We start from the raw sequence: 26348 nt of genomic DNA, 5'->3' as shown, positions 1-26348 counted from the left end.
TGTAAACAAAATCTCTGCCTCTGGGTACTGTTGGTAAAATTAATGAGATCATTCGTAAGAAGGCTGTTTGCAAACTATAAAATACTATAAAAAGCAATGACATTTTTTCTTATCAAGAATTTCAGGCTTAGCCAGACTGACCTCCCTCCTCCTCCTACTGCCAAATTCACGATGAGCTTTTCAGTGGTGGCCACACATATATTAGGTCTGCCCAATGCACAGGGCTGAGCAGTTGATCATTTTGATTAAATGATCTGTCAGTTCAAGCAAGCAGTTTGCTCAGGTGTCCCCTTCTTCTCCAATGAACCCCACTCGAGTGACCCAAAACACCAGCTCCTGGGACATGATATAAATCTGTCCTTCAAGTCACATGATGTTCTTCTTATCAGACCATCTTCACCATCTACAATCTTTTCGGGGATGCTAGGAACCTGTGCAGTGATGATCTGCGCTTCAAACGCATGTGACATCTTAATTATCCAGGACGAATGCTACTTCAAGCAAACACTAACAGATGGTGGCCTAATTTTATAGCATTGCTAGCATTTTCCAGGCAAAATTTATAGTTTACTCATCAGTGAGCTGAGTCCTGCCTCATTTTTCTTTTTTGTTTTAACTCTGGCAAGCAATCATACTGAAAACCCAGAGCATTTTTTAAATGAAGTAGTAGCCACTGACGACTAATGTTGTATCATTTCTCCCCCTCTCCTGCTCCCCCACTCTCGGGTCGCTTGCATACAATAGTCATGGTAATGAAAGTATCTGAGCCAGATGATGGTACTAGAGTCCCAGGCAAGATCAGGCTCATTCTCAAGTTGAAATACTAAGGAGAAGTGAGGTTCCACCATGCCTTAACAGCTCCAGCAGAGCCCTCTACCCACTCAATACTATTCCCTCTCAGGCCTCAATCAGCAGGATGAATCTTCTAATCATTTTTGTGTCTCTGGATCTAATATAGTCCCTAAGCACAAAGGCTATCTCCTGAAAGGATGGATGAACTTGAACTCACACTGCAAACCTAGATATACTCTATGGCTCCATCACCTATGAACTGTATGAATTGGAAAATTCTGTATCATCTCAGAGTCCTCCTAAAAAGTGCTAGTAACATGTACCCTACAGGTTTATTGTAATGGCTGAATAAGGTAGTAATATGTTAAGAATCTTGCACAGTGCCTGACACATAGAAAGCTCTCAATACATTATAGTTAGTGGAAACATGATATGTTTGCTATGGGTAAGGAACAGCTCTAATTGTTTTACATACATAACTCAGTGAAATAAATCAAACCTTTCCTCAAATGTCACCTTTTAGTTTCCTCAGACACTTTAAACATAAATTTCTTGCCCTTTCACTCTTTATTCATATTCTCTGCTTTTTCCCCATTATGACTTATTCTTTTGAAAAATACTATATGTTTTATTCATTTGTTTAATGACCAAACTCCTCCTCTGGAATGGGGGTATGAGCAGGAAATGCTGTTAGTTTTGTTCTCTGTTGTATCATCAGAGCCTCAAATGGTACCTGGTACCTAGTATGCACTCAGTAAAACTTTTGAATGAATGAAGAATGTAATCCTCAAGAAAACCCTGTGTAGCAGGGTTAGCATCTTCTGTTGATAAATGAAGAAACTAGTACACAGGGAGATTAAATACCCTACCTAGGGCAGTGCTGGAATCTTAAGCAGCAACTGTGCCTCAGCATTTGCCATGTTAACCATGATACTATATGGAAAGGAGGGGAGGGAGGGAATAAGATAGAGAGAATGGCAAGAATGTGTGTGACACTATCAACTTTGGGGTATATTGATTGATCTATTGATCTTGATTGATCTACTCATTGACTGATTTTTGCTTTCCCTCCTCCTCCCTGTGAATAGGATTTACTTTTTCCTAACCAAATCTCAATACTGTAATTTAGGTATCTAGATCTGGGTTTGTGTTGAAGGCAGCAATCAATGACTTGTTCCCAAAATAGCATCCTCAGTGGATACTCCCATTGTTCAACTATCACTCCATTTTTACTTTATTTATTTATTCATTTATTTATCTTGAGGCAGGGGCACACTATGTAGCCCAGACTGGCCCCAAAATCATGGCGCCACGTGGCTCCATTTATAGATGTGTCTTTTTACAGAGATAAATGGGAAAGGATAAATTGCACATCAGAAAACCCATAGCTTCTCAACACTGTACTAGAGCTTCTAGCCAGTGCAGTAAGGCAAGAAAAAAAAAAGACATACATATTGGAAAGGAAGGATACAATTTCTTTATTCACAGATAACGTAATTTTCTATGTAGACTATCCACTGGAATCTACAGAAGAAAATTCTTGGGACTAATAAGTGAATGTAGCAAGTTTGAAGGACATAAGGTTACTACATGAAAATCAATTGTACTTCTACATACTAAAAATGATCAATCAGAAATTAAAATAAGCAAAACAACACTATTTTCCAGAGCAGCAAAATATGAAATACTTGGGGTTAGAGGTAGAATATTTTAGTAGAGTTCGTGCTTAGCGTACATCAGGCCTGGGACTCAATTCCCAGGACAAAAATAATGAGATACACATCTGACAAAAGATAGAAAAGGTGTGTGCCCTGAAAACTACAAAATATTAATAAATGAAATAAAACAGACCCAAATAAATAGATAGATGCATGAGTCCATGAGGGCTCAGTATCATTAAGATGGCAGTTCTTAATGTGATACACAGATTCAGTGGGGTCCTTGTCAAAATCCCAGCAGGTTTTTCTTCTTTCTGTAGAAATTTATAGTCTGATTCTAAAATGGGTGTGGAATTTAAGGATAGCTATAATATCAGAAATAACTTTACAAGGAAGAATAAATGGCAGGGTTCACTCCACTTGATTTCAATGCTTGTTATAAAGCTACAGTAACCAAGATAGTACGTAACGTTGACGTATGGATAATATGTCAACCAATGGAATAGAATTGAGAATCTAGAAACAGACCCAAATATATACAGTTGATTTTTCAATAAAGGTACCAAGGGAGTTCAGTGGACAAAGGATGATCTCAAGAAATGTTGCTGGCACAGCTGGGTATCCATATGTAAACCCAAACAAAATCTTGATCTTTCTCTGGTACCATATACAAAACCTAAGTCAAAATGAGTAATTGGTCTAAATATTAAACTATAAAACTTCTAAACTCTAACACCATCAAATTTCTAGAAGAGAACATGTGAGAAAACCTTTGCCATTTGGGATCAGATATTTCTTAGATTTGAAACTAAAAGCACAGTCGGAGAAGAAAAATATTGATAGATCACACCTCAAATTTAAAACTTCCACTCTACTAAAAATGGTTCCACATCCCAGAATTTTAGTCAATGCTAGATTCCTAATACTTAGATAGGATGTGAGCTTTCTCCTTTGCTTCCATTTCCTCTTGAGCATGGCAAACCACACTGGGCCATGCTTAATTGGTTAGTTGTCTGAAAACCAACATTACATGGCCTGCAAGCCTTAGGTGACATCTATTCTTCAGCCTTTGTAATTCTCTTAACTCCCCCAAAACCTGAGTTGAGAGCTAAAACTGTGGGAGTAAAAATAGAGATAGAGAATTGATAAACAAACAGACAGGCAGAAATGAGAAAGAGGGAAAGGAGGGAAGGAGGAAAGAGATATTTTTCATTGGAGAAAAATCCAAGAGTCCTGTTTACCATCACTCTCCCTCGCTTTCTCCATTGCGACAGAGAGGTATGGAATTCCAGCCAGCACCTGGAAACCAGAAATAATTCTAAGCTCTGCCAGAGCAGAGCAAATGTGAATTCTAAATCACGTATGTCACATAAGGAGGAAAAAGAATCATTCAGGAGCCCTGTTCTAAAGACCAGTAGCACCTAACCTCCATGCTTTTGTATGGCAAGTAAGAGGAGAGAAAGCTGGCTCCTGATATCCCAGGTTTGAGTAGTAGAATAATCTTTTTTTCTACTATTGAGCCTCTGGCTACCCGTCCCCTTTTTAACTAAGTTGCTAAGTTGCCCAGCCTGGGCTCAAATTCCCAAACCTTCTGCCTCAGACTACCAGGGTGCTAGGCTTGCAGGCATGTCCCACCATGGCCAGCCGGGATACGCTTCTCAAGTAAGGTATAGAAATACGAGCAGCACACATTTTGCAGGGGCATTTATTATCGCAGTTAGTACTCCACACCTCACAAAGATGCACGCGAACTTGCTGGGGAAAGGTTCTTCGTGGGTGTGCCATTCATGTCTTGTGTCTAACCTCTGAACATTATTTATGTAGTGCCATCGGTGAGGCTTCTGCTTCCCTATTTCAGGAGCTGCCAACACAGATAATCAGGCAGACTGATTATCATACTGGCCAGGTCATTCTGTCCCCAGCTGCAATACGCTGACAACTGAAACAAGCATAATCACTAGTTGACATTTAGTGAGCACTTGCCATGTGCCAGGCACTAAGAGAGCCTTACTTGGATTATGACAGTTAATCTTTACAACCGTCCAAAGAAGCAGGTATAAAGTTAATAAGTGCTAGAGCCAGGATTCTAATCCAGGTCTATGTGACTCCAAAGCTGATGTCCTTTCAAATGCACACAAGGCTGCCTGATTAATTTATTTAAAGAGATCTGTGAACAGCCTTATGCTGCAGCTGCTTAGTGCAAGGTTAAACATCAAAGTATGTGGAGTCTGTTATTTATCTCTGGTTATTAAAAGTCTTTTTCAAATAGCTTAGGCTACTTCCCTGCCTTATTAATGAATACATTTCCTGGGATACATCTGCCTTCTTTCTGTTGTGACCAAAGGCCTCGCACTCTCCTGGACGGGGAATACTGAAGGAAAGGGCAATCAGGTTACAAATACACTCATTCTCAGCACACTCTACTGAAAGCTGGTTTTAGGAATACACTCTGACACTGGTTTATGCTTTTGTCTTTTTCTGCAAAGGAGCAATTGCCAAAAGAAGGAGAAAAAATAAGCAGTCAGTTTAGTGTTTTGGTTTGTCACAAGCCCTCATATTAGACTTAGTCTAATAGAAAACTAAGAGTACTATAGATACTATCATCACATAAAACTACACTAATTATGTGGAAGGCTGAATATGTTGCCATTTGATTGTTACGTCCATTGAATATACAACCATTTTGAAGTGAATGGACACACATGCGTGCATGCGCGCACACACACACCCCACATGTGGAGTTTAGAAGTAGTCATAGCTTACTGGCTCAGAAGAAATACGTGGCTTTTAACTAGAGGAAATGATGACCACTATACAATATGCAGGATTCTTGACTCCTGCAATGAACATACGAACAGTTAAATCAAACTTAAAACTGCGCCATGCTGAGTCCACACAGAGCAAGGAACACTTTACTTCTTTCTTCTACAACAGGATAAGGTTTTCATTTGGTTCCTGCCAACCAAAACCAAAGGGGTGTTGATAGGTTTTGTTTTTTTATGTGATGTGTGCTCCTCTCTCTGCTCATCTAGACACTGCTGAACAGATGAAGTGGTCCGTCTGCTGTGAGACACATTTGCTAAAGGCATGTTGGTACCAGTCTTCCTGTGTGGCACCTCATACTGGGGTGAGCCCCAGGGAGATTTGTGAAGTGAGCAAGAATTTACTTGGTCATCTCATCATCTCTGTTTTCCTCCAGCTTAGTATCTTTGCTCTGCCTTGGTAGAATTCATTTAGGTTAATATTTACAGTATTAAAATTAACACTGATGGTGTCACTCACCAGCACTGTACCTGGAAGCTCTGCCCTAGTGCTGTCCCATTCATGAGCTTCACTAATATTTGAAAACTGGACTTGGTCCTTCCTATCTCGTAGCCTGAGACTATCTAAAAGAAGGTCTCAGGCTGAGATGAGTGACTGATTCCCATCATCACCTCCAGTGCCTGTGATCAAAATTTTAAATGGATACCTCTGAATATACATATATGTAATTTATATATCATAAATTTTATAATATGTATTATATCATGTATCTTACATTAGGTATATTAAATGTATTTACAATATTTCATTTTACAATGAATTTATCGGGATATAACCCCATTCTAAGTTAAAGAGCCTCTGTAGGTACGTGTTTGTCTGTATCTCTATACAGACATAGCTATATGTTCAGCCTCGGTTGGCTGATTTGAGGGAGAATAGCTGTTGTTATCTAAGCATTGTCTCTATTACTTCAGTGTGGAAAGGGTTCGTTTCAGCTTCTAAATAGCTCAATAATCATGTTAAGAAAGGGTGACTACGAACCCATACAGAGTGGTATTATTTTAGAGAAAATGAAGCATTTGAGAAGTGCTTGTTTAATGACTGACAGTACCACAGTTTTTTTTAAAAGTAGGATGATTCTAATGTTTCTGAAGTCTTTGTTCTCACAATAGCTGGCAGGGCCTACCCAGGCAAGTGGCCTGATACTTGGCCTCCAATGGCTGTGATTAGTGGAAGTATGTTGCTCCCTAGGAGAAGAATTGTAATATTTGGTGTTGTACAAAGAGGTTGGACAAGTATTACCGATCAGGATTCTTTGCTGCTGTCCACCAGGAATGAGTTATGTGACCCTGGGAAAATGATTTACGCTTCCTGAGTCTTAGAGTCCTTATCTGTTCACCAAAAGAAGTGGTGTCATGTAAATTATGAAAATATGTTGATATAAAACAAACACATTAAAGGCTATTTGTGGCAACCACACATGCTCAGCCTTAGTAGTTTCAGTGCTTTCTGTATTTGATCCGCTGGGCCAGTCAGTGGATTGGCTGTGGCCCACTGTGTTCGCCAGAATATGGGTTCACATTACCAACGGGGGCCCTATGTGAGGCTCAGCACAGTGGCCGGGCCTGGACAGTCATAGTCAACCTCTGCAACACCTCCACAAGACATCCCTCTGTTTCCTGACATCTGTGCTATGGCTCCGCGCTGATGTTTTTTGTTTTTTGTTTTTTGTTTTTCCTATCGTGTCAATTTGGCTCACCATCAACACAGAAGAAACTGCTTGCACCTCCCTGCAAGTCATTGCCAGTGCAGTCTGGCTCTGGTGCTTAGACACATCCCAGTCCATCTGTTCCTCCCTGAAACAGGGGGTTGGCTACCCAGCTTCATATCCAGGCAATGAAACAGAGTAAGCAGAACTGACATCACTTCCAAGCTGCAGGTTTCCTGAGCTACACAGCATGCTGCACTGAATCCCTCAGTCGGCTCCAAGTGAATGTCAGAAAAAGCTGGCATTGGCCATTCATGATTAGCTTTGACCTAATCCACTGTGTCAACTCGGTCTGAGCGATATAACAGGGGATTCTACCCCCCTGAGTGACCACCTTGAATTTTCCTCCTCGACCTAGCCTTGCTAGGAAAACATAGAAGGGTTCAGAAGTCACTTCTCAGATGCTGTCACTGATACACAACATGACCTCTTCCCAATCTAACATTGTCATTGGTTATAGGTAACTACTGTGACTCCAGTGCCATGTCATCATCCTAGGTCTCCCTTCCTAAGACAGTGAGCTCCTTGAGGGCACTGATTGTACGTTATATTTATCTACTTGTGTATCTTTATCTGTTGTTTCTTTATATTCACCTATGTAGCACAAAGGCATAAAGTAGTTGCTCAATATATATTTATTATTCCTAATATTGGTGCTAAAGAAGGGTTTTACCAAAACGTTCACTTAGAGACCCCAAATGGAAACACTATTATCTTCTCTGAGTCTCATCTTCTTCGGGTGTGAAATAAAGGACAGATTTCCTGAGCTTTTTGTGGCTAAGGATTAAGGAGGAAGAAATGTGCTAAATTCTCAGTGCTCAGGTTGTCACTCAAAACATATTAGTTGTCAATATTTTTATCCACAGAGCATTCTTGAAGCAGTTTGGGTTGTGTATTGTTTTTGTTTCCTCAAAGAAGTAGAGACCTCACTTCTTTTCAAAGGAGAAAACTCCTTCTAGCTCCCAACCTGTACCTTGCCTCAAAATAGCACAGAGAAACACTTAAAGTCTGCTCTGTATCCTGCTGTCAGCAGGTCAAATAATATGAGAAAGCCTGGTGGAAAGGCACCCTCTCTGCTGGCGGTTGCTTGCTACCACACACACCAAAAAGATGGGCACAGTCAGTGCAGCAGGAACTAATTATATCGAACAACTTTCTCTGAACTATATAACACAGTGCTTACACTTTGATAGACACAGTTCTGTGAAGGGTGAAAAATGTCCCTGATAGTCTCACTGTAGCGATGGAAGGGCGGTACTGCTCCTGATGACAAAGATAGCCCAAAAAAGAGAAACTGTGCTGTGACAGAACAGCCACAAAAGAAAACATGTCTGGAAAACCAATGGGAGACAAGGAAGGGAAGGGGCAGAATAGAAGGGAATCTGACACAGACATGCACCCACAAAGGGGATATTGGAAAGTGTTTCCTTTTACACAAATAACCACAGTAATGAGTTAAAAACAACTAGCTTAATCTGTGAGTCACTACACATGTCAAGCAAAATACACCTAGTCCCAAATGCGTGAAGTTGGAGGCCCTCACCGCAGCAGAAGCTTGGATGTGTCCAAATATAGCCAGTGTGAAATAAGATCACTGGATCCACTTAAGAATGTATTTATTCAGGCCTCCTACAGTGAACAACCTGGGTACAACATGAGGTGTGCATTCTCCGTCATCTTAACTCAGAGTCTACCAATTGCTGCTTTGTGGCTCACACTGAGATTCTTTACTTTAAAGGTAAAAAGACGGGGTTCCTGCAAAGCCCAATGAAACAAAACAAAACTTTTGAAATCCAATAGCAAATCACAAACATCCATAATTGTACATCACGGCCTAATAAAAGGAGTTTGAACCCTGAAGCTGTCGATGTGACAGGTGTGCACAAGCCATCCAACAGGAACTGTCGTTTCTACAAGAATGGTGCTAAAAAGTGGCTGTCCAATGCCATCTCTGGGAACTGACGAGTGTGTACTTGCAATGAATTGGGACTAATTTGGAAACCATCAGCTGCTTGGGGATGTGAGCATCAATTCTCTTCCTTCATAATTTAGACAGCATTTTGACTGTGGTGCTCAGCAATAAATAACTGAAACAAGTTCTAACTGCTCAGAAATTTGGTCTTATGTCTTCACCACCACTTTTTCTATTCTCTAAGACAGCCCGCATTCAACTTTATGTGCAAATCTGAAATTATATTCTGGAGGAGGAGGAAAAGAGAAAAAGGCAGTCAATAGATCTTTCTCTTTGGGAATTGATTATCAGCTCATGTTCAAAGTGCAGCATTTATGGTCCAATGCTGAATACATAAAATATATGACCATTACAAATTCAACTTTCATTGCAAAGCCATGCTTTTGCAGTGACATATCTTATTGCTCGATTAGAGCTTTTAGCATGATGAAGGCATCTTTCATCTTCTCCTAGATGCAGGCTGGGTGGATTTCTGCCTGCCACAGAGCCCCACACCCCAGGGAAGAGAGCACACAGGACCTGAGTCATTCACAAGAGGGTTGCCGCTACTTTAAAGGGTTAATGCCTAACTGGAGGCATCATCTGTGGGGAAATATGCTGCTTCAGATTGCTATGCTCTGCTGAATCCAAAAGGAGAGATCAGCCAATGTCACTTTCTGGAAGAAGCCCAAAGAACCAAATCTACCATAGCAAACATTTGCCCAATACAAGTTTCAGCAATACCAAAAACATAGTTTCATATAGGACAAGGTACATGCTAGTTACTTAGTTACTAGGGAAAGAATATGCATGCTGTGCAAATCAGTGATATGGTGAAAATATAAAGTTCCTGAACCTGGAAATTTATGGTATGGCCTTTCAGAGTCTTCTAACTGAAGCTTAAATCTCAATATGTGAAATGAAGACAGGTTTGCATGGATTTTGCAAATCATAAAGTGATTAACCAGTATTGCTTCTTTAATTTTCAAAACTCAGTCCAAATCCTGCCCTGCCTTTCTGAGCTGCTGTTTGTACCCCTCACGTTCTCTACACTATCTTTCCAAAGTCATTCCTTGTCCTTCCTCTTCCTCCCTCCCTCCTTACTTCGTCCTTCATACATCCAATATTACTGGTTCATGCATTACTCACTTCAGTTCCTCCATGACCAGCCCAGTATGAGGCACACAGATGGCACCCCACACTTTTACTGAATGGATATGAATGAATGACAAAATGAGGACAACACATGGCTTCATGATCATGTAAGATGCATATGAGCACTTTTCACTTACTTCCCACTTTTAGATGTGTTCCGGGCCTTTGTGGATGGAGAGTTGGCACCTGGGTTAGTGTTTGGAGAACCCCGTCTATCCTTACTATACCCACAGAAAGAATAGAAAAAAACCAAAAAAAAAAATATATATATATATATAGACCACAGAGACAAAAACAAGTCATTTCAGTTTTTTCATTTAAATATTTTAAGTTTTCTCTCTCTCTTTCTCTCTCTCTCTCTATTATGATTTTATCCAATCGTGTTTTTTCAGATAAAGACAGTGGTAATTACTCCCCAAGGTCAAAGAAAAGAACCTGTATATGTTCAAATCTTGAGTTGGTGGATTCAATAAGTAATAGTACTACAGCCTAAACCTCAAGGATGGCTCTAGTGAAGAACGATGGTAGGAAAATAACTAGTCTTTAACATAAAATCTCTTATTTCCAGCCATTCTATTTTTGAGTTACAAGTTCAGTTTGGAAGCTGCAAATGTATGTAGGTATATGGATGCCAAATGACTTCTAAAAGTCTTTTGGAGATACTATCAGATGGATTAATAATATTCACTCATAGTGTTACATAGGAAGGCTATGAATTCAGATATTCTTTAAGGAGAAGCACCACCTGCTTCGTGAGTAATTCAATTTAAATCTCCACCTTCAATAACTCCACAGTTTATGTCAAACCTTGGAAACAATTACGGAATAAATCAGAAGGAAGTTCTGCTTAATCTCATCAGGTTAATACACATACTCAAATTAATCACTTCAAGGTAAACAAAAAGGAATAATTGATTGGAGTCTGCTTGATTACTTTATTCTATTTCCTTTCTCAAACTATTTGACCATTATCTTCAATTCAGCTGCTCTGCCTTAAAATTGCTACTTTACTTCATCTTCAGATTTCCATGGAAACCAATTCAAAGCCTTTCTCTCCACTTGATGATGTGCGGAATTATTTATCCCGACTTCGTCAGAAATACTCTTTGCTAGGAATATCTACGTCAGCATAACCTCTTATAAAGTGAAGGTAAAAAAGAAAGACACGTATCTTGGCTTTCAGTGTGTATAACAAGACCTTGCAGTAGTACAGAATAGCGTTTCAGAGAATGTCAAAGAGCCTTCAGATGTTTAGGAATCTTTTAAGTATGTCAGAAGTAAGTGTTTGTGTGTCAGTGTTTATGTGCGGCACAGTCACAAATGATATTCTGTTTACATCCATCAGCTTCAAGTAGCTACACAGATGGGATTGGAACAAGAGATAATGAGGAGTTCCTGCAATTGCAAAGGTAATAAAGATGTGTGCTGCAGAGAGCCAGACAAATAGCACACGTCACGGTCATGAATCAGTGTCCAGGAGGTAAGAGGCAGCCCTTCGAACTGCAGACAACAAGGTGAGGTCTGATCCTACCGCTCAGCGTGTGGCAATCAGAGTGGCTGCACGTTCTGTCCCACGGGAGGTGTGGGAAGCCACAGGATGAAGTTCAGGGTTTCCTTCACAGTGTGGGGACCACTTTTCTGTGCTGCTCACTCTCACCAGCATGTGGCTATATGCTGAGTGAGGACGGAAGAACGTACTCAGTGGTGCCCTTACCCACCTAAGACCTGGGAATATCCTAGCTTCTCTCCTCATCCAGAACCAAGCTCACAAATTAGCTGTCGATACCAAACAACTAGGCAAATTTTCTCAGAATTGTCTCTTCCAGAAGGTGGGTGCAGTCTGATGCAAAGGAAGCATTATACTACGTGTCATGAACTACAAGTGGGTCTCAACATCCTCACTTCCTCAGCCTTTCTTTTTCTAGCCCCTCACTCAAACAGCAAGCAGTGGGAAGCTTGCCTGAAAGCATTCTGCAACAAGGGATCTTTTGAGATGTCACCTGCATATTACCGGGCTCACAGTAGGTGGTCATCGAACTCATCTGGAGTCTCTAGGCTCAGGCTTCTATATTCTTTTGCATAAAAGAACATCATTCCGATGGCTAAATTCCCATGTCTGGGCCTAGGGCTAGAGAGTCCTCTACAATCTGCATTACAAGTGCCCCTGTTTAATTCAATGCAAGGCACAGCCGGACAGCAAGGGAAATGTCAGCTATTCCCGCAGCCTTGTTATTGTTCACTGCTGCTCTGTAGGCCTGTGATCCTGGAACACTAGTCCTTTAAAAGATAGAAATAGGAATAAGAACTCTTCTGACCTCTTGCCAAACCCTGCAAGTACAGATCTGAAGGGAATAAAAACAGAAATATTCCAAGGATAAATCAAACAGGAAAGGTATGCCATCAAGACTTGGGGTGAAAGTAATCAAATAACTCAAAATGTTTCTTCTGTGCAAATAACAAATCCATTCACAGAAGGGAAATGTATCACAAAGGGGAGAGGGTAGGAGAACTTATGAAGGCTTGAATCATAGGAGCTTAATTCTGCAGGTATACTAAGGACTGCTGCACACAAAGAAAGGTCTGCCAAACATTGATGGAAAGAAGTCATCATTCCTCCCCCAAAGATCCGGGCTGGGTAGATAAGCCTGGACAAGATGCTATAAATCCCAAACCTGAGACAGAAAGAGATCTAAAGCAGTGAACTCAAAGACCCTGAGTTTTCCAGAAGTGCCTCAGAAGAAAAAGAGAAAATACTGTAGCTGTAGACTACTGGGAGCCTCAAAGACCTGGAAAGATATGAGTCAAGGACCCAAAGATTAAGATGTCGTCTAAAATCCTGGTCACTGAAACATCCAGCAGTCCCAGGGATTTACAGGAATAAGACCTGCCTATGTTTTCAATACACGCAAGGTATTTTGTGGTATATGAGATTGGGCAGGGGACTGCTTTGAATAAGAGCTGGTTCCTAATCTAAGTATCTAAAACAGACCTGCCCCACTGCCACTCTTTTGATCTGTCTGTTTCTGGATCACTTGTCAGCCCTCTTCACTTTCATCTCCTCTTTGATTTGTACTCTCAAAAGCTGTGGCTAAAATCCCACAGGGCACAGATCCAGGGCTCTTGCACTGCACTTGAGTAGCCAGCCTCGAGTAAGTCTGAGATTCTCTCCTCGCTCAGGTGCCTCACAACCAAGCCTCATCAAAGGTCTGTGAAAACAAATCCAGGTGAGTTTCTAATAGGGAAAGTTAATGAGTGCCAGCCCTCCTCAGTGTCCGCCTGGTCGTCGCTATCCTCTTACGTATCAAGTAAGCCTTTTTCTACAGGCTCCATACATGTTCCCAAGACTACCTAAGTGAAAAAAAAAGTCCTGCAGTATATATCTATATACACAGTATATATCTATTCCTATCTATATAGGAAAACTGGAAAACCCACTTCTTTAGCATTTTCAATGTGTGCCTGATTGAATAATTTGATGCTGAATTGGTATGCAATGTACTTAAACCTAAACGGCAATCAGATCCATTCCTCTCTGGATTTTTCTCTTTGCTCGGAGAGGTACTTGTGGGAGAGGAACCTAGCAGTTTAAAACATACTCAATTCATTTTCTTGATGGGTGGCATACAGAAGTATCTGCATATTCCATAGTACTTTTTAAGCTCCTTTTGGAATTAATTCAGATCCAAGAAAAATAATTGTGCTGCTGTAGTTACAAGAGTACTGAAAATTTAAAAATTAATTTTCAGAGTCCTAAGAAATAAAGTGAAAATATATTTCAGAAGACAGGGTTAGGCTATAATACTTATTGTCTATTTATCTTTTTCTGGTAGTTAGCAATGTGATTCCTGTGGATTTTATAATTTATTTGTCTTTCCAGCTAGATTTTAAGGGATGCTTGCTATGATTTAAATATGGTTTTTTCCTACCAAAACTCATGCCCAGCCTTAGTCTCCAGTACAGTAGTTTTGAGAGGTAGTAGGGTCTTTAAGAGACATCTGAATCCCAGGGACGGAGTCCTCATTAATGGATTAATGCCATCCTGGGGCTGGATTCCTTATAGGACGCGCATGTTGTTATAATGTGAGCCTGATTCCATCCCTCTCTCAAATTCATGTGCCCTCTTCTGCACGTGCCCATTTGCCACTCTTATAAGCACCCCCACTACAATGGTGCCTCCGTTCACAGACACTTTTGTTTGAGAACAATTTGATTCACAAACAGAAGCATTTGGCAAAACTTTGCGTTTGTTTGGAACTCTATATTGTGTGAGGAACATGACGGCAGCCATCTTTTCCACACGAACGTAAACATGACCATCTTTTCCAGAATTGTGGAATGAGCTGTTTGTGAACCCAGGGACTGCTCTGTATGATGCCATCTGTTTCATTAGGATAACACATGAAGTTTTCCCTCATCAGATGTAACAGACTGATCTTAAATTTCCCTGCCTTATAGAACTATGAGTTAAATAAACCTCTTTTCTCTATAAATTATCTAGTCTATAGTATTCTACTGTAGCAACAGAAAACAGACTAAGACAGAACTCATAATATTCGTTGAACAAATAAATCAAAAGGCTTCATTCAGGCCCAGTGCAAGAGTGTTATGATCAATTGTCAATTGCTGGCATCATTGGGAGGGAATAAGTGGTGACATACAAGGCACTTCTCTTCCATCCCTGAAAGAGAATGATCTGGGAGAACTTGATTCTAGTTACTGATGTGGATTATAAAGACAGGTGAGCTTAAATAATTCCTAAGAATGCTTGCTTAGAATGTTGGACTATGCCTCTGAATAATAACAAAATAACAATACGTTGCAACTGTATAGCTCTTAATGTTTTCCAATACGTGTTTTTGTATGTGATAACTGACATGAAACCCAGCTATTGTTAAGGGATTGTCTCCAGTCTCTCTGGAGGAAGTAGTGGCTGCTTTTTGCTCCCTAGAGATGACTCAAAGTTCATGAATGCTTCCAGGCTGAGAAGATGCGCTGAAAATCCATAGACTTAGATAAGATACTGTGAAACACGCCTGTGATGCTGGCACTGTGCAAGTCTGAGGTAGGAGAATTTCAAGTTTGAGCTCAGCACAGGCAGTTCAGTAAGACCTTATCTCGAAATCAAATTAAAACGGAGCTAGAAATGTAGTTTAGTGCAAAAGCCCTGGGTTCAATGCCCAGTACTACAAAAATGAAAGAAATAAGACACGACTCTTTGGGGATGGAAGCTCATCTACTCTGCTTCCCCAACAGGTGCTTGAGTCCTTTTACAACTGATCCACCAAGTGATAATCTTTTGAAAGGCTTTTAAATCATGACTGCTTCCCCATGAAAGCCTACTTTTCTTGTTTGCAAGAGGCTCACATTTCTGAAGTAGTTTGCCCTCGTTCTGTTACTGAGCAAGACTGCTCTTCAAATATTGATTTCCTTTAATTAAAGCTGATGAGGCTTGTGTATTTCATTTTTTCTGTCTTGTTAGGTTATGTCCTGAGTGGTTTTCCTCCTTTGCTCTAAACTTTTTCATTTTCATTTCTTCTACCTGAAGTGTCTAATTTAGAGTCCATGCTCCTTTAAGTGTCCTGTGCTCATTATCTGTATTTCTGCTAACCACCCAGCAAAGAAACTTCAGTCCTCCAAGGTGTACTTTCATTTACCTTCTCCCCCCAGTTTCCCATTGCTTAACTGTGGATAATGACTGAGGGTTTTCGGGTAGAATGGAAGATCTCATCTTTATTGCTATGAAGCCTTGTGCAACTTTGATCTCTCAGAAACAACTTCCTAAGCCCAGCACATTTATTCAGGAATACTGAGTTCTAATCCTGGAGACCAGCAAGGCACCTGATTTCTGTTTCTGTTTTAGGGCTGTCATCTATGGCAGAGGGAATGAAACTGATAAGGTAAACCATGCACAGAGAAGCTCAGAGCTACATTGTAGTTGCAGAGTCTGGGAAAGGCAGCGAGGGCATCCACATTATCTTGCCCTCTCCCTTTTCCATTAACTTTTCACTCTAATAGTTCCGCACAGGGCATCAGAGCCTGGATCGATGAGCTCATTGATTATTGTTGCCATTTTGCTCTCTTCCCCTCTTGGCACAAGTTGTTTCTGCCCAGGGAGTGGTGGTCGCATCCCTGAATGTCTCACTGGGTTCAGAAAAGAATATGAGTCAGTTTCTAAGATATATTATTTTTTCACTTAAACTTCCTTATCACTTATGTCTTTACCAACAGTGTGGACCTTGGTTACAAGCTATCAGAGGCCAATGGAACTGTATCTCACAGTTATAAGTGGTATTGTACAATAGCTGCATTCACATCCAGCTCCAGGCTCCTCCATCAGATTGGGGGACAGTGAATGAGCTAAATCCATAGTTCTGAGATCAGATGGTTTGGAGAAATTGAGACTTCAAACATGAAAGGAGCCTGGGATGAATGGTACTTAGGGAGATGGGAAGAAAGAAACAATGCCCAGCATATATATTTAAAAAAAAGCTCAACAGAATGGGGATTCACTGCATCCCTTGAATGAGAATAAAGTGTAAATAACAGCTGCTAAGAATGTTTGGAAGCTGGGTGAGGAGGACACAAATGTACTCTGCTAGTAAACGAGTTAGATTTGTTGGGAGGAGGGTCAAAGCTAGAGAAGAAGGTGAGGGGTTTGGTAGAGCATATCACATTGAGGAATACGAATGGACAATGTTCATCAGGCAATTAGAGAGCTGGCACTGGAATCCAAGCAGTAAGACAAGGTCAGATAGATAGTCCTTGCTCCACAGTGGCACTCTAAGCCATAAGATATGCTGTAAGGCCCAATGGGACAGTGATCCATTGTGATTAACGAAAGAATGCATTCAGAGGCATCATATGTTGGAATCTGTTCACTTCCACACCAGATTATGAGGTTTGCAAGCACATTACAAAGAGTTGTGTACCCAGGGTCCAAGTGAAAAAGCCTGAGCCAGTTCAGTATGACGACCAATGCTAAGGTTAATGGGGCAAAATGTGGGCCTTGATCCTTGTGCGGGTCAGGGTTTTATTTATCCCATGCCCATGGCTTGCCTCTCCCCATTCTCTAGCCCAGCCAGACTGCTTACAGATGGCAAGGTGAGCAGGATGCAGAGAAGTGGGTAGAAGTCATTGTGAAGCCATCCTCACAACAGAAACACCTCCAAGTTGCACTCCACTAGTACCACCACCTTGGTGTAGGGAAGACATTCTAGCCTAGGAGCAATTTTAAGCTTTAAAACGCCTTTGCTTGAAGTTCACATCTTTTCTTTTTTCTTCTTTTTATCAGGGACTAGCCAAAGGTTAGGTAATATAGTAACAAAATCATTTCTCTGTTTTTACATGAATCCCTTTCCTCTCCCTGTTGTCAGTCTCTGTACTGTGTCTCCTGAACTAGCACCCTCAGATACCCTGTCTTAGCATCCTGGGTGGTACACGGACACCACAGTTTAGTTACAGCACCACGGTTGAGTGTGGGGACAATCTGTCTAAAAGGAAATCAAGGGTTTTGCACTTGATATGCCAAAGTATTTCAGGTTTCCTGAGTTGAGCTCACTGGGCAATGTTCAGGAACCTATAGATATTACCTGTCCCAAACTGAGGTAAGCTTTAGTCTTGGGGTCCTGGTTCTGAAAATTACCAGCTGAATGATTTATCATCTATAGGTCTCAATTTCCTTGCCTGACAGTCCTACTTCTTAAGGCCATTATACAGTTTTGAAAAGTGTAAAACTTTCACCAATTTATTGACCAAGAAATCATTCAATGTTTGTTGACCGCATGTCCTTCCTTGGGTTGGGCTGTGGAAATACAGTCATGAGAGTCACAAGGTTCTTGCCAGCACAGCCCCAAAGCTGAGTGAGAAGAGACAAGCTTGTTAAACAGGCGCGCAACAACATAATGTACCAAGTGGAATAAACAAGTGTGAAAACGAGGGAAATAAAACAGAACAACCACTTCCGCTTGCAGGAGTCAGGGAAAGCAAAAGCAGAGCTGAGTCACTATCGTGAAAATTATTTTTGGCTTTTGCTAAGGGATCATAGCTCTGAAGTTCTACTCTGGGTTATGAGAATTTTCACAAAATGGAATGAAATTATGCCTATCGCTACTTAGACACAGTTATCTCCCAGCCATACACTTGATAATCTGGAGTACTTTTTAAATGCAGAGACTGAGGTCCCACCCCTGAGTTTCTGATTCAGGGTATAGGTGTTGGTGCCTGAGAATGTGTGATTCTGAAAGTCCCAGGTAACGATGCCGACGCTGCTGGTTCAGGGACCGCACTTTGAAACTCACTGTTGTACAGGAAGCATGAGACAGCCACTCTAGTGGAAACCGAGAGAGGCAGCGAACAATCAGCCATATCCACTGTCTCCGCTTCCCAGCAAACACAATTAGGATCTGCTGGATGAAGTGCACCCACTGCAGGACTCCGGAGGCAGCAGAACACGAGATGCAGAGGGCTGCTGACATCCATCTCTGGAGAAGCTCCTCCTTCCTGAGGAAGTGGCAATTACTGCAAACACCACAGAGTGGAGTGCAATAGCAGGAGAGACAAGATTGGATGTGACAAGCATTAATTGAGCCCACAGTTCTATTTACTGAAAATGATCTGGCATAATTAAAAATTCACAACTGGAGCCTAGTTGGTGAACATTATACATTAGGGAGTCCCCAGAGTAGGCCAAAGATGTCTCAGTGAACTTTTTAGGAAAAGCCAAAGGAGCCAACTCCTTCGGCAAGAATTAGCACACAAAGAAAAAAGAAAAGCCAGTTAGTCTATTTACGTGGACCTGTGATTCTGATTTTACATTACAGAACAATATCAACAGAGGGTGCTGAGAGAGGGGTTCATTTCCTTGTTCCTGGTGAATTCTTGCTTTGTTTTTACTTTATACTAAATATGCTCTTAGAGGATTTTCAAGAATAGTCGCTCTGCTTGCATATTGTCTATTAACTTCTTTTAGGAAAAGGGCAAATAGCATTTATATCTGTTCACAAGAAACTTGAGACATTTGTCACATAGAGGAGTTTCAATACCTATTGGTTGACCACCATACCTGATAAATTTGGCTTTTCACATGTTTGTTGAATTGAACAGGCTGACCAACACATACTAGATTAAGCTGACTGAGGTGGTGCATGCCTGTGATCCCAGCACTCGGGCGGCTGAGGCAAGAGGATCTTTGCAAGTTTGAGACCAACCTGGGCTACAAAGTGAGCTCAAGGCCAGCTTGAACTGCATAGCAAGACCCTGTCTCAAAAAGACAAAACAAACAAACAAACACACACTAGATTAGAAGCTTATTAACAGATGCATGTGGCTTTGATTTTTTTTGTTCAAATACCTATTTCACATTATGCTGCATGGCTCAAAGGGTAACAGCCTAAAAGGGCGACAGCTTACTGCAATACCATTTTTGAGCCCCAGTGCCCACAGCTATGAGAATTATGTAGAATAAACCAGTGGGAGTCAATACATTTGGAGAACAGCATGGGCAAATTAACTGCAGGCAGCCTTGGAGTTGTGAAAAACCTGGAGTTGGGCAGAAACGGCTTCCTATTCCATCTTTCCACTACCTGGAGGATTTGGGACAAGTTGGATCATCAAGGCAGGGTTGCTCCTATCTGAGACACCTGAGATTGACACTGGAGCTTTAGGCACCAGTTCTCCAGCTACGTATTAGTATCTAAAGCCAAGAGCATTCAAATACCTGCTTGGTGCTGAAGTTGTCAGCTTAAGTGCTCTTTAAGAGTGCAAGTGTTCCCAGGATCTAAAAGAGGCTTGGCTCCTTAGAAATCAAGTGGAAGGACTATATCAACAAGGTACTGAAAATGCTTTCTGGGGTAGAAAGAAAAGAAGCATCCCCTATCCTCGCATGGGCCTCTTCACAGCACTGAGCCTCTAAACCAATTCTTACAGTCTTCATGTATACTAAAAGGAACAGTTAAAACTTGAAAATGTTTCCACTATTAAACAGCTTAGGCATCACACATCTGTCCGTATGCATGTTATTCGAAGTTGTGTTTCCTTTGCACATGTTATCTGTTCTATGGTAATAGACTACTTGTAATTTCCTTTTCTTAATGAAACCCAAGAATCAGCTTCTCTTTGTTGCATTACAATTTGGAAAACTGAGCATTATTTCAGTGTAGGTACTCACAGAAGATTAAAATTCTCATAATTCATAAAAATAAAAGTTGTCTTGTTCCTTAACACTCACTGATCACTGTTACATTGTATGAGCTGTACAAGTATATCCATATACTTCTCTTTTTGTAATGAGTTTTTACTACCAATCTAGTCAAACCCAAGACACTCGGATGAGCCAAAGTGTGAAGTTTTTTATTGAATAAATTCCAACCAAGACAAGGGAAAAGCTGAATAAAAACATGAAACTGAGATGAATCTTTCTAGACAGAAAAATAATGTCTACTGTGGAGAAGGGATGTATCCAAGGGAAACAACTAAGGACGCACCATTGTCTTAATGTTAAAAATTGACTGGCCATAGGAAACAGGGCCATAGCCCCCAAGGAATAAAAAGCAAGGTAGGAAGGCTTGGGACCAAAGATGATGTAACACAAATGAAGCGTGGCTGCATTTGCCAATACAACTAATGCAAGGAGGTTAAGTAGCTTTTCTGAAGAGGAGGGTAGAAAAGAGATGCAATGCTCAGTTTTCTGCTATGTTGAGTTCTGCATGCATGTGGGACCCCAGGCGAAATGTTTGGTTGCCAGTTGGATATACGGATGCAGAACATAGAGGGATATAGAAATCTCAGCTAAAGAGTGGTCTTCAGAGATTTGGAGATCTGTAGTAGCTGAAAAACTTATAGAAGAAATGACATGGAGGAATTGTGCAGAGGAGAAAGAGAACAGCCAAGAAAGATGCCTAAGAAAGATGGGCCAGAGAGGAGAAAGGAGCTCATCCAAGCTGAAGAGGAAAGTGTCCGTGAGAGCATGCTTATTCCAATCATAAGGGACACATAAGACAATTTTACATCTTGGGCTTCTAGCAGCTGCACGTTGTTTTGTCTCACTGCACAGTTCCGATTAGTTGTAGTATCTCACTCATCATGCTATCTACTCTCACACCAAGAGCATCTAACATTCAGGAAACCTTCTTGGTCACATACAACCTATTCTTATCAATTCCTGACAAGGAAGATCCTAAGTATATTGAAGGAAGCATCTTGTACCCTAAAATCCATAATAATAAGCTTCAGATATAATTTTTCAGGCCGGCTTTATTTATTGCAACAAAGGCCTATAAAATAAGGAACTGCTTTTGGGCCTAAACTAGATGCACTAACTGTGTATGCAGCTATGGCTATAATTTCCCAAAGAAATAACTAATCTGCTTTTGACAATTGTTCCTGGTTTTCTTTGGTTTTGCTTCTCCTATTATGGGCAAAATCAGAAACGGGTCTTCAGCCTCTGAACCTAAATTTAGGACTTCAAGACTATCCTGGCTCTGGTATAATCAAAATTCAAATCACTCTGATGCCAAGATCCACGTCTTTAACACTTGGAAAGTTCTTGTTTCTCAGCGAGTCATGGTATCATCTCTTTATAACAGAGGTTCTAAGCTTTGAAACAATGATTCTCTGGTTCTCCCCAGCCATGAAATAATCAAGTTACTATTTAATTAATTTCCTCAAACCTATTCAAACCAAGTGGCTGGGCGTGGTGGTGCACACCTGTAATCCCAGCATTTGGGAGGCTGAGGCTGTCTCCAAAAGACAACAACAACAAAAATCAAACCAAGTCTTCACCCCTTTCTCTGTAGAGAGAATTTAAATCACAGTGTAAGAGGATACTTCTTGATTTAGAAGAAATGGAGAAATGAAGATAAAACTCCAGTGATAGAAACTTGAAAGGTAGAAGTGAAGCTTATTACTGAAGAAGTCTAAAGTGTAGATGAAGTAAAGAACAAGGTCCTTACCGAGAATGTCACCATTACTGGCTGGAAGCACATGCTACTATGGGCAGTAGTAGCATCATGTCCCTCAACCTTTGTGACAAAATGGCTGTCTGTGAAGGGATGACAACAGTGTTAGACGATGTTAAACCATGTATAGACTGCTCTCCGTGGAGGATTATGGGTCCAAACACTCGAAGATGAATTTCAGAGAGTGATTCTATGTGAGACAGGCAGGTAACGGCAACTGTGGGAAATAACCTTCACTGAGGATCAAGAATTTCAGTCAGTTGTCTTGCCCAGAGAAAGGAGACCAATCCTTCAGACTTCATCTCAAAGAGGAGGGACCTGAAGTGACACAGAAGATTCCTGCCAGGAAAAGGGGAATTGGCCCTTACAGGGAAATAAGATAATATTTATCTCAAGGAAACCCAGTAATGAGAAGAGAGGTATACATGTAGCTGCCTGAAAGGAATATAAACAATTCTTTGTGACTTGGGGGCAAAAGAAATGGGTTTTAAAAAGCTATCAGTGCATATCTTGGGATTCTTAACAATTATAGATTTCTGTAACCTCTTCTACTCTGTGCTAATTATGATTCTTTTCATTTTTCAGAGCAGTATATTAAAGTGAATTTCGACATTCTCAGCTTGTCTAGGCCTTGTGGGAGAGCAGTACAGTACTGAAGTTCCAGAAACTCAAGCCAGGTGTGGCAGCATATTCCTGTAATCCCTGCACTCAGGAGGCTGAGGCAGGAGGATCACTGGGAGTTTAAGGCCAACTTGGGCTACATAGTGAATTTTTTTTTCTTTTTGAGACGAGGTCTCGCTGTGCAGTTCAGGCTGGCCTTGAGCTCACTTTGTAGTCCAGGCTGGTTTTGAACTCATGGTGATCCTCCTACCTCAGCCTCCCAAGGGCTGGGATTATAGGCGTACGCCACCATGCTTGGCAACATAGTGAATTTAAAACCAACCTGAACTACATAAGAAAACCCTGTCTCAAAAAAAAAAGAAATATTAGAGCTCCAGAAACTTAAGTGAAAAATGAAGCCCCATAGGGAGATAATCCTCTTAGTCTGAAAAAAAATTTAGTCATTTCCTTCTAAAAATTTCCCTTTAGAAGCTAGGCTCTACTTATTCCCTGTAGGTCACAGTGGGAGCTTTGTTTAAGAGGATACTGTATGTCTTTTATTGTCCACTTGCCAGGACGTCAGAAGTCAGTCAGACCCTGTCAAAGCACATTATCCAGCTAACTACAGTCCCCGAGAAAGGTTAAACTTGCCCTGTTCAAGGCCATGGGCTGCAGGGAGCCCATAGCTTGGAGGCATGGGCTCTGACCCAGCCAATGTCTGCTACTGGTCACAGCACAGAGCTTTTGTTTCCTAAACAGACTTCCTCTTTGCTCAAATAGACTGTCTCCAAAAATGATCTGATAGGACAGGGTCCATTTCTCATACTGTCAAGCAATGGGCATAAACTGAAAGTCAAGTAAAGCACCAACTAAAGCAGTCCTAAAATCAGTAATTGCTACTGGTTAGCAATCCCACTGGGGAAAGGTTCGGGTGTAAGTGGAAATTTCCTTCTTGACAGTTTTATACAACCAGTTCCAGAGATTAAAACAACACAGACAGATGCATGCGGCTCCCTCCACTTTTTCCTGATTTGGGAGGCATATAGAAAATATAGTTAAACTGAGCGTGGTGGTGCACGTCTGTAATCCCTGAACTCAGGAGGCTGAGGGAGGAGGATCCCTGTGAGTTCAAGCTCAGCCTGGGGTACATAGTGAGTTTAAGGCCAGCCTGGTCTACATAGTGAGACCCTGTCTCAAAAAGAAGGAAAGATAGAAAGAAATTATACTTAAAAAGGAATATGGGATGAAACACCACTTGTAGTTGAAGATGGGAGTTGTAACTAACAGAAACCCTATTTATTCAAAGGAGTGCCAAGTTACAGCTAGGAGCATGGGCCAGGGAGAACACAAGCTAATAGTAAATCGCAGACTAGGCCAGAGCAATATTCTTAAAATTTATTACTTATATATTTGAGGTATCTTTTCCTAAAGTATACCTATAACATAATGCTGGGGACCAAGATCGATAGAAAGATTTTTAAAGGGGAGAAAGATTCATTCACAAAATCTTTACAGCTGGTTAACCGAAATGGAGTTCTGAAGTTAACTGAGTTTCCTAGCAATCAAGGTCATAAGGGAAACATGCTGGGTAATAGCATTCTTAACTGATAATAAGGAAATATATCATTTTGTCAGGAGAGTCAAAATTATTCCTGGTGCCAAGTCTAAAAAGGACTTATTTTATAGGAGATACAGAAGCATTTCCCATAGGACAATGTCACACACACACACACACTTTTTAAAGTCAAGTTGATCATGTATACTTGCCATTCAGTAAAATTCAGCCATGTTTAACTTTTGATAGCTACTTAGGACACCACATTAGAAGGTAAACCAGTGACAGCTAAACTGCTAAGCTGAGCTCATGTGTTATGAGAGCAGCAATTACAATCATCTAACCTGATTCTGGGGAAGAGGCTGAAAAATCTAGAAGCATGAATTTGAACACAGACTTTAGACCGATGTTTCCCCAAAGTACCTTCTCACTGGATAGCATGAAGGCTTGCTCCCACTGGGTTATCTTGTGGTTTGGAGCTTTCCTCGGCAAACACCTCCCTAGCATAGCTCATCTACCTGATCCTGCGCCCACAGTGGCAGTTTTATCTGTTGTGTCTGTCCTTTTGGAAGCTGGAAGACTCAGCCAACAGCTACAGGAAAGCACACTCTTGATTTCCTTTGGGTCTCTTTCTAGTTCTTTGTTCAGGACTCCTGTGGTCCTACTATTGAAACTCACTTCAGCACCCACTGTCTTTCATCACCATCTGCTCTTACTGTCTGCAGTTCTCATCCCCTACCTCCTATCAATTCCTCAGGAAGCTGCTCCTCAGGACAGAGCATTGGCTCTTCGCCTGAATGGAAAAATCCAACCATGTAATGTGCTTTGTAGACTCAGAACCCACTTTGCTCTGACTTGCCCACAGGCTACCCAGGAACAGTATAAGTTCACTCTCTCCAAAGACATATTTACCTACAGTCAGAGATGACACAAAAATAGGCATCAGAGCAAATAAAGAAGCTCCCTCTTTCAAGACCTTAACAAATTAAAACCTACATTAATTAATTCTCTGGCCCTTTAATTGCTCCTGGATTAAATATACGGGGGTGATTTTTCATTCTGGCCCAGGTTGTGACAAGCTCAATAATTCACTTAGGGAACTGTGACATCATGTATTTGGCCCCCTTCTCTATGAAGTGAAAGGAAATAACTCATTAGCAAGTAAGAAGTATTAATTAGACTTTTGTAAATTTATACAAGTTAGAGATGCTAGCTCCATCCAGATTGTTGGAAAGAGCACCACGCTTAGTTACTTGGCAAAGGAGGAATCAACGTAGGTGGTGTGACAAAGTCTTGAAAGAGATCTTCAGCAGGCCTACTGGGTCTACATTATATCCAGTGCATGCTGGTCCTCTCCAAATTGTCACTTGGACAGGCTGTACACAGATTCCAAGGATATTACTGGCATTCACATTTCCAGAGCTCATCCCTGAGAACTGTCTTCACAAACAGCTATGAGACACACGAGAAATGTCATTCATGACTGTAGTCACACTTCACTTTTGATTAGAACCACAGGGTCCAGCTTAATCATCCAGTTAGTACAACGTAAGTACCTTCTGCTGACGTTTGCTTGATCCCAAAAACCCAATCCCCTCTCAAAGGACAACGATATCCCCTAACTCTGAAGAGTCAAGAGAACAAGCTACAGATGTCAAATGTACCAGTGCAGCAATATGGACAGATGGACAGATATCATTTCCATAATGTTTCCTAAAAATAAACTTGTTGCATTCTTTTATTCACTAGGGTGCTTTGACATCACTCTCCCTTTGATTACAAATTAATCCTAATATCAGTATTCCTGAATAACGTTCTATGTGGTTTCTTAGCAGATATAGGTAAAATTAACCAGGTACCAAGCTAAAATGGCCCTCTCCCCACCTACAGTCTTTCACTGATGTCTCTAATGGAAAGACTTCTGCTGACAAGTAAGGAAACAGATTTATCCATCAGGGCCTTCAAAAGGTGTATTGAATATAATGCTATTTAACAGCACATTAACTATCTTAACCAGTGTCAGACAACAACCAGGGAAACACAGAAGTTGGAAGGCTAATACAGAGTTTTAGAATGCCAAATACAAATGTAAATCACTATTTTCACTAATTAAAATTGCGGTTCGTTGATTTGCTCCTGGATTAAGATCACA

The 26348-nt window shown here is 40.9% G+C and overlaps 1 protein-coding gene across 6 annotated transcripts in view; it reads right to left on the bottom strand.

The window, feature by feature from the left end:
• Hs6st2 (heparan sulfate 6-O-sulfotransferase 2) overlaps window positions 1-26348 on the bottom strand; it is a 289394-nt gene that overhangs the window by 31680 nt on the left and 231366 nt on the right. For 4 of the 6 annotated variants that reach the window (XM_005401205.2, XM_005401206.2, XM_013523047.1 and 1 more), the window contains one exon: window positions 10225-10308. The exons of the other annotated variants lie outside the window; for them this stretch is intronic. In XM_005401205.2, coding sequence (XP_005401262.1) covers window positions 10225-10308 — 84 coding nt within the window. The remainder of the gene's footprint in view (window positions 1-10224; window positions 10309-26348) is intronic. 6 annotated transcript variants of the gene reach the window in all.

This window comes from Chinchilla lanigera, unplaced genomic scaffold (assembly GCF_000276665.1).
Source record: "Chinchilla lanigera isolate Chin_1 unplaced genomic scaffold, ChiLan1.0 scaffold00072, whole genome shotgun sequence".
Lineage (NCBI taxonomy): Eukaryota > Metazoa > Chordata > Mammalia > Rodentia > Chinchillidae > Chinchilla > Chinchilla lanigera.
The sequence above is the reverse complement of the archived record's forward strand: the minus strand, read 5'-3'. Positions and strand labels throughout refer to the sequence as shown.